This window comes from Heterodontus francisci, chromosome X (genome assembly GCF_036365525.1).
Source record: "Heterodontus francisci isolate sHetFra1 chromosome X, sHetFra1.hap1, whole genome shotgun sequence".
Lineage (NCBI taxonomy): Eukaryota > Metazoa > Chordata > Chondrichthyes > Heterodontiformes > Heterodontidae > Heterodontus > Heterodontus francisci.
Genome location: NC_090421.1, coordinates 11,667,390 through 11,682,027, shown reverse-complemented (window position 1 = coordinate 11,682,027; position 14,638 = coordinate 11,667,390). Strand labels below are relative to the sequence as shown.

At 46.2% G+C, this 14,638-nt stretch overlaps 1 protein-coding gene across 2 annotated transcripts in view; it reads left to right on the top strand.

Annotated features, from left to right (window-relative positions):
- Window positions 1-14,638, top strand: part of LOC137358602 (activin receptor type-1B-like) — a 62,035-nt gene that overhangs the window by 27,258 nt on the left and 20,139 nt on the right. Inside the window, exon 2 of one of the 2 annotated variants that reach the window (XM_068024653.1) lies at window positions 11,483-11,713. The exons of the other annotated variant lie outside the window; for it this stretch is intronic. Coding sequence (XP_067880754.1) covers window positions 11,483-11,713 — 231 coding nt within the window. The remainder of the gene's footprint in view (window positions 1-11,482; window positions 11,714-14,638) is intronic. 2 annotated transcript variants of the gene reach the window in all.

The following is a 14,638-nucleotide window of genomic DNA, read 5'->3' as shown; positions in this document are numbered from 1 at the left end:
TAATCACCACAGAGCTCTTATGGGACTCGGTACTGTAGCTGAATTATGTCCTTTTTATTAGAGAGCAGTATGCTGATAAATGGACATTTTCAGATTCATTTATGTCGCAGTTTCCCGTGTCTCAAAGCACATCACGTGCATTCAATTAATTGAGGTGCAAGGACTTGTACAGGCAGCCCGTTTGTGCAGGACAGTGTTCCACATACAGCAATGAGATGGTCGGCTGGTTAATCAGTGGCGCAAGGAGCAATGTTGGCCAGGGCACTGGGCAACAGCAGGTCACTCCTGCTGCATTTTGCGCCTAATATTAGGTTATATAGTAAAAGTTGTGGAACTCGCAACTTTGTAACTGAGGTGCAAGTGCTTCCCGAGTGACCCTACTCATAATTGCACATTGCTCATGACTTTCCTGTTCCAAAGGTCTATTTTGTTCAGCCCCTTTTGAGTGGCTACCAAAGAGCATTAATGCTGAGCATCAGCGTAGCACTGAAGTGAAGGTGATGAAGCACTTTATATAATGTGGAACCTCTAATTATAAATCTCTTAACTTCGAAGCTGCACTTTGCCACACGCTGTGCTTCTAAGCACATAAGTAGTGCATCGTTTATGGATTTTGTGAATGTGTTTTTGCCAGGGAATGGAATATTTTCCCACTTGTCAGAGTGTTGGTACCAAGTACTCGAGGTCAATCAACCATGCAGTGTGAGACTCTCTCCACTCTTACTGCTACAGTGTATTGCAACCTCAATGTCAGAACATTATCCCCTCACTGGTTTCACCCTCTGCCCTTGAAGGCACCTAATACCCTGGTTAAAATGGCCATTGGAGTGGCTCCAACATCCATTATCTCATTGCTACAGCAACAGCTTCCACTTGTATAGTGCCTGTAACTTCGTGAAGGGGAGATGGTGGCGTCGTGGTAACGTCACTAGACTAGTAATCCAGAGGCCCAGGCTAAAGCCTTGGGGATATGGGTTCGAATCCCACCACAGCAGATGGTGAAATTTGAATTCAGTTTAAAAAATAAATAAATAAATAAATCTGGAATTGAAAAGCTAGTCTAATGGTGACCATGAAAACATTGTCAATTGTTGTAAAAACCCATCTGGTTCACTAATGTCCTTTTAGGGAAGGAAATCTGTCGTCCTTACCTGGTCTGGCCGACATGTGACTCCAGACCCACAGCAGTGTGGTTGACTCTTAACAGCCCTCTGAAATGGCCTAGCAAGCCACTCAGTTTCTCAAGGGCAATTAGGGATTGGCAATAAATGCTGGCCTTGCCAGCTATGCCCACATCCCTTGAATGAATAAAAAACATGTCCCAAGGCACTTCACAGGAGCATGGTCAAACAAGCCACTTAAGGAGGTATTGGGGTCAATGATGAAAAGCTTGGTCCAAGTTTTTAAGGAGCGTCTTAAAGGAGGGTAGGGAGGGAATTCCTGAGCTTTTAGGGCCCAGGCAGTTGAAGGCAGAGCACCAATGGTGGAGCGATTAAATTCGGGGATGCACAAGAGGCCAGAGTTGGGGAAGCACAGAACTCTTGAAGGGTTGTGGTGCTGGAGGAGAATGCAGAGATGGGGAGGGGCGAGGCTATAGAGGGATTTGAAAACAAAGATGAGAATTTTAAAATTGAGGCATTGCTTAATCAGGAGCTAGTGTAGGTCAACGAGCACTGGAATGATTGATGAATGGAACTTGGCGTGTGCTGAGACACTGGCAGCAGTGACCTCTAGTTTACAGAGGGTAGAACCTGGGAGTTCGGCCAGGAGTATGTTGGAATAGTTTAGTCCAGAGTTAATAGCGTCATGGATGAGGGTTTCAGCAGCAGATAAGATGAGGCGGGGGCAGAGTCGGGCGATGTTAGAGGTGAGAATAGGCAGTCTTGGTGATGGCATGAATATGTGGGCAGGTAGCTCATCTTGGAGTCTCCTATGACACCAAGGTTGCAAACAGTCTGGTTCAGCCTCAGACAGTTGCCACAGGGAGAGAGATGGATTTGGCAGCTACAGGACTGCGGGGACTGAAGACAATGGAGGAAATTTCTGCTCGTTCGGTACGGAATGTCAGACGAGCATTTTAGCAACGGTGGAGGGGTCAACAGAGGTGGTGGTGGAGGTAGAGCTGGGTGTCGTCAGCGTGCGTGTAGTTAATGTACATAAGAGCCAACATGCCCCATGTTAGGTGGTGATCATCACGTCGATATAAACTAGCATTCACATTCAAACCAATTATCACAGAATAAATAGGATTCTGGTGTCGCAAGCAGCATTTCTCTTTGTTGAATTGCAGGTAGGTTCAGAGTTCAAAACTATGTCTGCTAAGAGTAGGTTGACACAGTCTGACCTAATTTCTACATAAAGACCTTTCGAACTATAAGCATGATGTCAGCCTATCCCTCGGTGAGAGAGAACACCGACTCTACACAAAGGCTCAATAACTCACAGATTAATGGGACCATTTTTATATTCCTTGCAGATTAGCTCCTGGGAGCTGCCCCCCCCCCCCCCCCCCCCCCCACCCCCAAATATTTATACTGTTAAATTTGTAGACCTCGGTGAAATGATGGAAACTGAGTTTAACAGCTGTGGCTCAACGGGTAGCACTCTTGCCTCTGAATCAGAAGGTTCTGGATTCAAGCCCCACTGTAGAGACTTGAGCACATAATCCAGCACATAGGGAGTGCTGCACTGTCAGGAAGGGCAGTACTGCGGGAGTGCTGCCCTGTCGGAGGTGGTGTCTTTAGGATGAAGCACTAAACTGAGGCCCTGTGTCTGTTATCTTGGGTGCGCGTAAAAGATCCCACAGCACGATTTGAAGTATTCGAATCCTGGCCAGTTATCTATCCCTGAACCGATCTCACTAAAACGGACAATCTGATCATGTCCCCTGCTGTGCACAAGTTGGCTGCTTGTTCCCCTGCATTGCAACAGTGTCTAGATTTCGAAAGTAATGAATTGAATGGAAAGAACTTTGGGGCATGTAGAGGTTGTGAAAAATGCTATATATGTACCAGAAGCTGGCTAATGAACACTGGACTCCTAGAATCTGAATTAAAGGCAATCTGTAATGGATTGTAGATGATCTCAAACTTAAATTTAAAAAAAAAACACAGCAATGAGCCACTGTCTCTCTTTTGTTCGCCCTGGGAAAGTTACAAAGTTAATGGTTGAGCTACTGCATGTAGTTCTGTGCCTCTGAGTTGGGAGAGGCGAGGGGCTGAAATCAGCCAGTGTTCCCGCTCCTAATCTCTATCCCATGATGTCTGCTGGAAAATGCACGTGTGCGCAGAGATCGGGAGATTTAATGTTCTCTGAAGGAGCATTTGGGTTCACACAAAGGGTGTTAAGTAGTACAGCCTAAGACATTGGGTCAGAACAGAATCGTGCTTGGCTGTGACGGCCCCCATGCTAGAATAGCCAGTTGCTACACCCTGCCTGGGTCTGTACCTAAAGAAGTGGCTTTTTGGGGACAAGGTGTCATATACTGGGAATATACTCCAGCAATCAATCAGTGCCTGGGGAAGAAGGGGGAGGGGGAGAAATGATTGTAGTCTAAGACTGGAGGTTAGAGTGGGAAGTGTTCTCATTGAAATGTAGAGGACTGTGAATCTTTGGAATTCTCTAGCCCAGTGGGCTCTGAATGCTCGGTCATTGAGTATATTCAGGACTGAGATCGTTAGCTATTTGGACACTTAAGGGAATCTAGAGATAGGGCAGGAAAGTGGAGTTGAGGTAGGAGAGCAGCCAGGATCTTATTGAATGGCAGAGCAGGCTCGAGGGGCTGAATGGCTGAATCCTGCTCCTATTTCTTATGATTGAGACATCTGTCAACTCAAAACGGTTGGAACTCCTTGAGGCACTCAAATATTTGTTGTGTGTTTTAGTAATTGTCCAACAGCATTGTCACTGTTGTATTTGGCGAAAAGAAATCTCTCTGAAGCCAATTTGATTTCAATATTGAGCGTTGATCTTAATTTGTTACCCCACCCTTCCCACCACCTTGCCCGCTGCCTTATATTGTATGCCACAGACTTATGCCGACGGACTCTAACAGAAGTCCAAGCTGTCTTTATACAAGCAATATACTCCTCATCACGTCTCTCAAAGTACCTCACGCAGATAAATTCTTTTTGAAATGCAGTAAACCGTCTGATTCCCGTAAACTTTATGATTCTTTAGGCTGGGTGGCTCGTTTCTCGGCTGGCACAGACGCGATGGGCCGAGTGGCCTCTTTCTGTGCCATAAGCATGCTATGGTTCTATGTGGTCACTCGACCTCAGCAGCCATTTTGCAAACAGCACAGTCCCAAAACAAGAAAGGAGTGAATAACTAATCTTTTAATGGTGGTCGTAAGAGGGAAAATGAGCTTGGATTAAGCGATCTGCCTGCTATTCCTTTTGCATCATTTGAATAGTTCCATGTCGGGGTGCTGTGTGACATGGAGGGGTTGCTAATTCCATGTGTCTACTGCCCTTGTCCTTCTAGGGGGTCAGGGGTTGCAGGTTTTGTAGGTGCTGACTTGCACTAGAGTGCTACCAATTGAGACTAGCTGACATAGCTGCATGAAAGGAGACCATTCGTCCCATTGTGTCCGTGCCGGCCCTACCACTCTACCCAGGAAGTGAGAGGATGGCGAACTGAGACTGGGATTGGGTGGGTGTTGATGGGTGAACACATTCAGTTTTTGTTTTGGGCGGGAGGGGTGAAGCGAAAATATAATTCTGTTGGATCTTGATGTGTGTAGTGCTCCCCTGATCTCTAGATGAGAAGCTGAGAGAGATAAACCATAATGGTGCAGGTTCTGTTTCCCCCCCCCCACACCCCCTAAATTTACCATTAACCTCTTTACTCATGTACTCAATGGTCCTATTTATAAAACCAGAAATGGTGTTGGTCTGCACGTTGAAGGAATTGGGCTATCCATGGCTCCTTTGGTTTATGTGTGAACTTCAATGAGTTGAAAATTCGTGCATAAAGGTTTTTAGAATCCATTCCCCCCCCCCCCCTCCCCCTCGCCCCTCCCCCAATCCTCTCCTGAAGTCCTGGTGCTGGAGTTCACATCCTTGGATCACCAATACTCCCAAAGCAGCTATTGCCCATACATTACTGAGTTTGTTTGACCATGAGATGGGTGAGGGAACACATCAGCCGAACCCAGTCCCTTCATGCTTTTCAGCCAAGCGTTGCTGAATAGCTCTTCATGTAGGACTGGCTGACTGGAACGAGAGCTGGGGCAGCCTTGCTGCAACTTGAAATTTCAAATAGGAGCTATTTATTCAGCGCCTTTTTGCTGCTGTTTGGATGGTTGCCAGCAGTCAGGGACTGGCAATGGGTTTGCAACGCTCTGTCCCTTTTTCAGTCAGGGAGAGGTGGGTGCAAGGAGGCAGTGTAATCGTTGGCTGCCTGCTCGGGCTGAATTAGGTCCATGCAAATCAACAGGACCCCGAAAGCATTCAGTTATTTGCCCATCACCCCTGTGCTCACTAATCTACATTGATTCCTTCTCCCTGACTTTTTGTTTTTCCTCTTCCTCTCCCATCCTTGTTTTCAAATCTCCCCATCGCCCTGGCCCCCCTCTATCTTTGTAACCTCCTTCAGCCCCACAACCCTCCAACATCTTTGGGCCCTAAACCTCTGTGCCTCGACCTCTCTCCTTTTTTAACATGCTCCTTAAAGCCTACCTCTTGACCAAGCTTTTGGTCTGCCGGTGAGTTCTGGGGGCAGGAATGTTTCTGGTCTAACAACAGCTCTCCAGGGTCCCTAGGAGAGAAAACTGCTGGCAATCGCTTACACTGATTCTTTATTATAAATAAATACTCTGCTGTAGTATCATACTTAGTGAATTTTTAAAGCTTTTCTTTCTCTCACTTTTTTTTTTTGGCTCTCTCCCTCTCCTCTCATTTTTCTCCCTGTCTACACTTCTGTCTCCTAACACCTCCATTTCCCTTTTCTTTCTCTCTCTTTCTCTCTTCCCTCCCTTTTCTCTCTCTCTCTCTCTCTCTCTCTCTCTCTCTCTTTCTGGCACCTCTAAGAATGACCGCGGTTATTATGCAATTTCATATTTCTGCATGGGTTTGGCAAGAGATTCCCAGGAAATTGGGTAACAAACTGTCTTGAAATCACTCAGTTGATTTCTTTAGTTTATTTTAAAATAAACTGTGATTCATGCTTGAAAATACTTGCTCTCACAAGTAAGATTAGGCACATCAAAACCCTTTATTTTAGACGCAGAAAAAAATCCTCCTTGCTTTGGTTTTATGTTGAGTGAATATTTTCTGTAATCTGGTACCTTTTAAATCAAATAAATGGCAAATTGCCAAGTGTCTCTTGTAGAATGCATTATGTGCATAAATAATTGATAAAATATGAATTGAAATTGTTTCAACAAAGAATGTAGAATCATGATTAAAAATAGACCTAATTCAGAACTCTGGTGTTTTTCATGTTTTTTATGCCCTTGATCCATTGTTTTGCTTCATATCTCCCAGTATCTGCACGTTTGGGCTTTTAATATCAATTTGTATGAATCATGTTTGAAGTGTTTTTGTGAAGAAAATGCCCACCTTGTAAACCATGAAAATTTACTAGCAAAATATCAATTTTATACTGGGAATAAAACATCACTAACAAACTTACTTTTATAAAAATTGTTTTTTGTCCTCCGTGTTTTTATAATGGACTTTGTAATAAATGAAATTAGTTTTTTTTAAATTTGTCAGTAAAATCATCTCTTTAAAGTCTTCAGAGCAAGGACAATTTTCCAGCCCGTAGATTCCTGTCATACAAAAATAGCTTGCAGCACATTCAGAATAATTTACTGTTCTAACCTGTATTAGAAGCATTAATGTAGCAACCATGAAGCCTGATCCTGTAAAACCAAGGACTTATTGATAACCACTGTGTAGGTATCTGCCTTGACCAGGTTTATTTCCAGCACGCTGCCATTTTTTATATTAAATCATTTGAAACTGCAAAGTTTTTATCATTCTTAAACTTTTGATACTCAATAAGAACATTGCTCTTATTTGTTCAACAAGTGGGAACAATCACCTACAGCTCACTCGTGCGCCCTCTCTCCCTTCTTCCGCCCCACCCCGAAGTGGATTTCTGTTGACTGATTCCTTACATGTAAAACCAACTATATAGGAACAGGAGGCCGTTCAGCCCCTCCAGCCTGTTCTGCCATTCAATTGGATCACGGCTGATCTGTTTCTTAACTCACTTCTCCCCGTCTTTTTTCTGTAACCCTTAATACTGTTGCCTGAAAAAAAAATCTATCAATCTTAGTTTAAAAATTTTCAATTGACCTCCAGCCTCAACAGTTTTTGGGGTGGGGGGGAGGCAGGGGGAGAGACTGCCAGATTTCCACTACCCTTTGTGTGAAGAGGTAAGAAGGGGGGGTGTCCATACAAAATATAACCTAACATTCAACACTTGACTTCTAGCTAGGATTGGGGCCTTTTGCAGCCATAAAGACGGGGCTAAAGTGTGGCGAGTCGAAGAGACCTAGCAGTTGGCAGGGAAAAAGACAGAGGCGCAAGGGGAGAGCCAACTGTGTAACAACCCCGACAAACAAATTTCTCTGCAGCACATGTGGAAGAGCCTGTCACTCTAGAATTGGCCTCTATAGCCACTCCAGGCGCTGCTTCACAAACCACTGACCACCTCCAGGCGCTTATCCATTGTCTCTTGAGATAAGGAGGCCAAAGAAGGTGGGAACAACCCCGAACCCCTCCCCAAGACCTGCACCACCAACTTTGTGCCTTTTGATATTTGGATTTGCCTTTCGGGCTTTCATGTTTTCATGCCTGCTTCTCTCCTCCTGCCCCCCACCTCTCCATTATAAGTGAAGGAACACTCTCTGTTGTTGTGTACATCCACAGCTTAGGCTTCTGCCACTACTTGTTTTTGCATGTCTCAGTTGCTCGTGACTTGTCAGCTCTTTGTTTTTTTTTGGGGCTGTGTTGATTTTTGCTGGGTTTTCTCGGTCGGTGTGTAAAATTTAACCCCATGTTCTCATTCGAGTGCATTCAGTCTTCAGTTGCTGATGCTAGCGGGTCTCTGTGCTGTTGACTTTTGGAGCCTAGCCAGCGATGAGGCAATAAACTACCCTTTGCAAGCCTCCCAGTCCTGCCATATTTCAAGCAGATTAAAAAGAGAGAAGTGCAAGTGAAACGTGAGGGGATTGAAGCTGGACATGGATGGGATCACTCCTTACATCACTGGTCCTGTTTATTTCAGTTCTACTGAAGTTATGCATGTGGTATATCAGGCGGCTATTACGAACCTGTTTTGCACCCTGCCCACATCTAATATCACCCACCCCCCCACAAAAGATGGGGCTGGAGGGAGGGAGATCTGCCTGTCGCCCCTGGGTAGTAGGATGGACACCCATACCTTGACACTATTCAGTTCAACTGAGCAAGGAAGAGCTGCACTCCTTCTAATGCAAAAGCTCCCTTTTTATATATATAAAAAAAAATTGCTGTTTCTTTCCACTGCATCCAACCGCAGGCAACTTCTGGCGTAGTGAGTCCTGACTGCGGAGTCTTCAGCTCGATGAGAATTGCAGCAGCTCCCATCACCTCAAACCCGCATGCTGTTATTTCATCACCTGAACGTTCGAGTCGCAGAATTGTTACAGCACAGAAGGAGGCCATTCGGCCCATCGTGTCTGCACTGGCTCTCCGAAAGAGCAATTCACCCAATGCCATTCCCCCGCCTTCTCCCTGTAACCCTGCACATTCTTCCTTTTCAGCTAACAGTCTAATTCCCTTTTTGAAAGCCTCGATTGATCCTGCCTCCACCGCACTCTCAGGTAGTGCATTCCAGACCGTAACCACTCGCTGCGTGGAAAAGGCTTTCCTTATGTCGTCATTGCTTCTTTTACCAAGTACCTTTTAAATCTGCGCCCTCTCGTTCCCGATCCTTTCATGAGTGGGAACAGTTTCTCTCTATCTACTCTGTCCGGACCCCTCATGATTTTGAATACCTCTATCAAATCACCTCTCAGCCTTCTCTTCTCCAAAGAAAACAGTCCTAACTTCTCCAATCTATCTTCATAACTGAAATTCCTCATCCCTGGAACCATTCTCGTGAATCTTTGCTGCACTCTCTCCAATGCCTTCACATCTTTCCTCAAGTGCGGCGCCCAGAACTGGACACAATACTCCAGTTGAGGCCAAACCAGTGTTTTATACAAGTTTAATATAACTTCCTTGCTCTTGTACTCTATGCCCCTATTAATAAAGCCCAGGATACTGTATGCTTTATTAACCGCTCTCAATCTGTCCTGCCACCTTCAATGACATATGCACATATACACCCAAGGCCCTCTGCTCCTGAACTTCCTTTAGAGTTGTACCCTTTGTTATATTGTCTCTCCATGTTGTTCCTACCAAAATGAATTACTTCGCACTCCTCTGCATTAAACTTCATCTGCCACCTGTCTGCCCATTCCACGAACTTGTCTGTCCTTTTGAAGTTCTACACTATCCTCCTCACCGTTCACAATGCTTCCAAGTTTTGTATCATCTGCAAATTTTGAAATTGTGCCCTGTTCACCAAGGTCTTTGTCAATAATATATATCAGGAAGAGCAAGGGTTCGAAGACAGACCCCTGGGGAACTCCACTACAAACGTTCTCCCTGCCTGAAAAACGTCCATTAACCACTACTTTCTGTTTCCTATCATTCAGCCGATTTCCTATCCATGTTGCTACTGTCCTGTTTATTCCATGAGCTATACCTTTGCTCACAAGTCTGTTGTGTGGCACTGTATCAAATGCCTTTTGAAAGTCCATGTACACCAGATCAATAGCATTGCCCTCATCAACCCTCTCTGTTACCTCCTCAAAAAAACTCCAGCAAGTTAGTTAAACATGATTTCCTTTTAAATCCATGCTGGCTATCCTTAATTAACTTGCATTTGTCTGCGTGAATATTAGTTTTGTCCCGAATTATTTCTAGAAGTTTCCCCACCACCCAAGTTGAACTGACTGGCCTGTACTTGCTGGGCTTTACACCCTTTCTTGAACAAGGATGTAACGTTTGCAATTCTCCATTTCTCTGGCATCACCTCTGAGTCTAAGGAAGACTGCAAAATTATGGCCAGTGCCTTTGCAATTTCCACTCTCACTTCCCTCAGTATCTTAGGATGCATCCTCTTTCTTTCACTGTTACTTGGGCAGCATTTTCTTCCTTGGTAAAGACAGATGCTAAGTATTCATTTAATACCACAGCTATTTCCTCTCCCTCCATGCGTATATTCCTTTTCTGGTCCCTCTTCCTTTTTACTACCGTTTATTATTCATATGCCTAGAGAAGACTTTGGGATTCCCTTTTATGTTAGCTGCCAGTCTCTTTACATACACTCTTTTTTTTTTTTGTTTTTTTTTTCACGTCCCCTCTTAACCTTCTATATTCAGCCCGGTTCTCCCCAAGACGCTGGCTTGTGTGCTGGGGCATGGTTCTGTGGGCACCAATGATGCCAGTGCTGTCTCTAGGCTTTATTGAATGTGGGAACAAAAGAGCTCCAAAAGGCAAGAGTAACTTGGCCAAACTGACCGCCCTTTGGTGGGGCGGTGTGAGTTTTTTTTTGTTTAGTTTATTGCTTCTCCAAATCTCCCACTCACCTGGTACGGCCTAGTGGACGGCAACAAGCTATTCCAGCTGTGAGTGGAGGTGTAGCGTGGTGGTTGGGGCTTGGGGAGTGAGGGTGTGGCTGGTAGTAATGGCTGTTCCTGGCCCCATAGGCGCACGTCCCAGTTGGAATCAGTGGATAGCACTCTGGAGCGGGAACCCTGGACGTGTACAATTATTGGGGAACGGAGGGCAGTGCTGAGAGTAATTATTGTAAGGCCCTGACTGAATTTGGCTAACCCAGCAGGGCAGTGCAGCTAATCTATGAACAGTCACTGGTTTTCCGTTCTGGGATGCTTCCCACTGTGGTGGGTTCTGGTCCCAGGTCTCGCGTGCCAATCTCCTGCACTCCAGCGCTAAAGCGGATCCCGCCTCTTGCGTGCAGGCAGGCCTCCCCCGTTGAAACCCGCAAGCTCAGCGCATGCACGCCTCTGGGCCTACACCATTTGGATGAATGCGAACGGCTGAAGTATTGACCTTGCGGGGCGTTCCATCTGTTTCCTGGGCCGGTACAGAGAACTGCGGGTACAGAGAACTGCGGGCACAGGTGGCATATCTGGGGGACACCCAGATACAAACCTTTTGTATCTCTACTAGGATTAGGCTGTAGGAGGAGCGGTTATATTTATTCTATTAGGGTCGTCGGCTGAACACTGCCCTCCGGTTCGCATCTCTCACCTTGCTGCAGTGTAAAGGCGCCTAATTGTGTTTGCTGACTTAAAATGGCTGTTGATCCAAAGTTGACTCTAAGCCCGAGATGGACCTTGAGTCATTTGATTGGGCATGGAGTCGATTTGATTTGTTCGAAACGAGTCTAAAAGCTTCTTTTTTCTTCTTTTAAGCGTTGAAGTGCTTTTGTAAGAATTGTGTGAAGACAAACCAAACTTGTGAGACAGACGGGGCATGCCTGGCCTCCCTCTCCAGAATTGGGGGCATTGAGCACGAGATCAGAGTCTGCGTGCCCTCCCAAGACTTGGTTCCACCCATCTACTGCCGGAGCAACAAAGAGTATGTGACTACGATCTGCTGTTATAAAGACTTCTGCAACAAGCTGGAGTTACCTCCTCCAGAAGGTAGGTACCAGGGGAGTGACCAGTAATTTATTACCCTGCCTGCCCCCTCCCTAGCCCTCTCAAGTCCAGGGCCTTGAGGGCAAAGTTGAAGTCCTCACTGCTGCCCCCTTTCTGAGATCAGCGAACCTAGGCTCGAAACTGGTAGTTTCCTGATCTGAGAGATCTGGCACCCACCTCATGCAGTGCATTTTGTTTTTGCTTCTTTATGCCAATCTGTAGCTACTTTTTACCTCAACTATAATGGTTTGTGGGGTAGTGCCAGGCTGGGGTTGGGAGGAAGTGGGAGTGGGGGGTGGGGGGGCGTGGTTTGCCAGTTCCTGCTGGGTAAGATCTTGTGAACTGCAATGACAACTCGGTGGATTGTCTTAGATTGGCCATGGAGACGTCCCAGGTTAACCCTATCGCGTAAGTTCATTACAACTGCCCAAGGCCAATGCGTCAGGGCCAAGCAGATACCTCTTGAGGCCAAATGTAAAAGCTATTCTAGGTTTAATGTGCTACCAATGGATTCTCCTATTCCTCCCCAGTCAAACTTTAAGTGTAAGTAGCCAAACTCAGCGGGGTTTCTATGTGGTGCAGTGGGTTAGACATTACCGCAGGAGCCTGGTTTATAGTCTACACTGACCAGATGAGGTATGTCTGTTGAGTTTGGGCCAGTTTCAATCCAAAGTCTTGAGCATGCACCCCAGTATAAAACTAGCCCTCGCTTGTCACTGAATTCAGAAATCTCACCACCAGAAAAGTGCACTGTGCAGTCAAGGCGGCTCGTCTGAGGTTGGGTGCTGAGGCACATGATTGGCACAGGTTAGAGGGAGCTTTGCTCTGCATCTAACCCATGTGGTACCTGCCCTAGAGTTACATAGAATTCTGTGTCCTACCTGTACCCAAATCATCATTGCAAAAGCCTTAGTCTAACAGTGTAACTTGAGCAGTGGTGTTGGTTCATGGGCGTTTTCTCCCCCCCACACCCCCCCCCCCACCACATTCGGGTCCGCTAACCTGTTGCGCACTCCTTGAGATGCTAAATTGAGGCCCACCTCGGCCTATTCCAATAGTTCTGGTAGGTATTAAAGCACGATTGAAAGAGCCGAGCCAATCCAGGGAGATGAGCTCCTGTTTCTGGCCAACACTTGCCCTCCCTCAACCCAATGCCGCCAAAAGATGTAGATTAACTGTTTTCCCCCATCTCATTTCGGTGGGGGAACCTTGCTGTGCGCAAAATGACTGCTGCCTTTGCCTACGCAACAACAGTAAATGCACTTCAAGGCAACACATTGGCTGAGAGACGTGGGGCGCTAAATAAAGGCAATTTCCTTTCCCTATTTATTCATTCTCTCTCTCTCTCTCTCTCTCTCTCTCTCTCCTTTTTTATATAAAAAAAAAACAGCCTGCACTTGCAAAGCAAAGAACTGCAATAATCCACAATGTACTTGGCATAAAGCTTAATGGGATTTTTTTTTTCCCTTGAGAGTGATCCTTCAAAACCGATATTTTTCAAGGCCCGGACTAAAATTGGAAGATCAATTTGGTTTCCGAGAGCAGGATGTCCAACCTTGTGTCTTTGTGAACTGTGTAGATCGGTACTATGGAGCTGGGACAGGGCATGGCGTACATAAACTTTACCTCCTGTGTTCTCGTTTAATTTTCTTGTATCTCAAGTTACTGATGCCAAACCCGTTGTGTTGTGGTGGTCTGAAGAGGATTTATCCAGCAACAAGGCAATACATCCCTTTCCAAAGCTCTAGGCCCAGACACTTCAAAGGGGACAACCCCATCAGAAGTGCAAGTCGGACTGAGCTTTCTGTGTTTTTCTAGGACTGGCTTGCCAGGGGTCTTGTGGTGCCATGGCTGCAGGTTGGATGCCATTGCCATAGATGGCGGGCATTGGTCAAATGAATAGTGGGGCCCACCACAAATTTGTACCCAGTTGCCAGGGTTCCCTGTTGAATTGAATGCATCAGGTAGCCTGTCCAAGATGCTTGACTTTTTTTTTCATACAGTGGTTTCAAGAAGAAAACAGCGGTGGTGCCAGGATTTAGAATGGCCTTTCTGAAGGTCCTGGGTAAAAGTGCGTCGCTGCCCATCTCCTGTCCATTTAGTCCATCGCTAGTGTTGATATCTAATGAGTGGTGCTGGGGTCTGGGAACGGCGTGCGAATGGAGGAGCACAAACCACAGTGTGCAGTTTTCTCTTGTTGGCTTCGGTTGGATCTGCTGCTCCGACTCAAAGCGTTATTTGGTTGCGGTGCCTCGGAGCCTGTGCGGTGCGCGCGCAAACGGCGAGCTGCCCATGTTGAAGAAGCGTTGCAAACTGCCCCGCTGCAATATTTTTTGTTGTGGCTGTGACTACTGAAGCCTCCCCGAGCGTGTAGAATGTCTCCACTTCTTGTGAGTTGAGTGAAGGATGGTGTGTGACTTGGAGATGCTGGTCCTTGAAAATGTGGGCCTTCTGCCACTGGGGACTCCTCCAATGAGTGTTGTTGATGGGTGGGGGAACCAGGCGGTGCCACTCGTTTTGCATGTGAAGTGTCGTCATAGCATGAAGGTAAGTACCTGAAGACAGCTCTGTTCACGTTCTAGTCACTCTTTCTGTCAGGTGCTTTCCACCACTTTCCCCACCGTTCTGATGGCAGTGCCATTTGGTTCCTTCAAGTGATCACTCTTGACGTTTAACAAAGCTATTTGACTTTGGGCAGCATCACATTTATTTTGGAACTCGCTCTTCTGAGTTGTCTGAGCAAATTTGGCGAGTTGACTTTGTGTTGCTGCTGGTTGAGCACGACCTGGTTATTGGAAACCATTGGCACTTGGGCTATCTTAAAAGCAGCTCTACGTTTGCTGTTTGCCATCAGTGGCACTCCTAAGCCACCCGGTTCTGGAAACCCACTTTTACCGAGGTGTCCCGGTCAGCTGCCACTACGTGCCG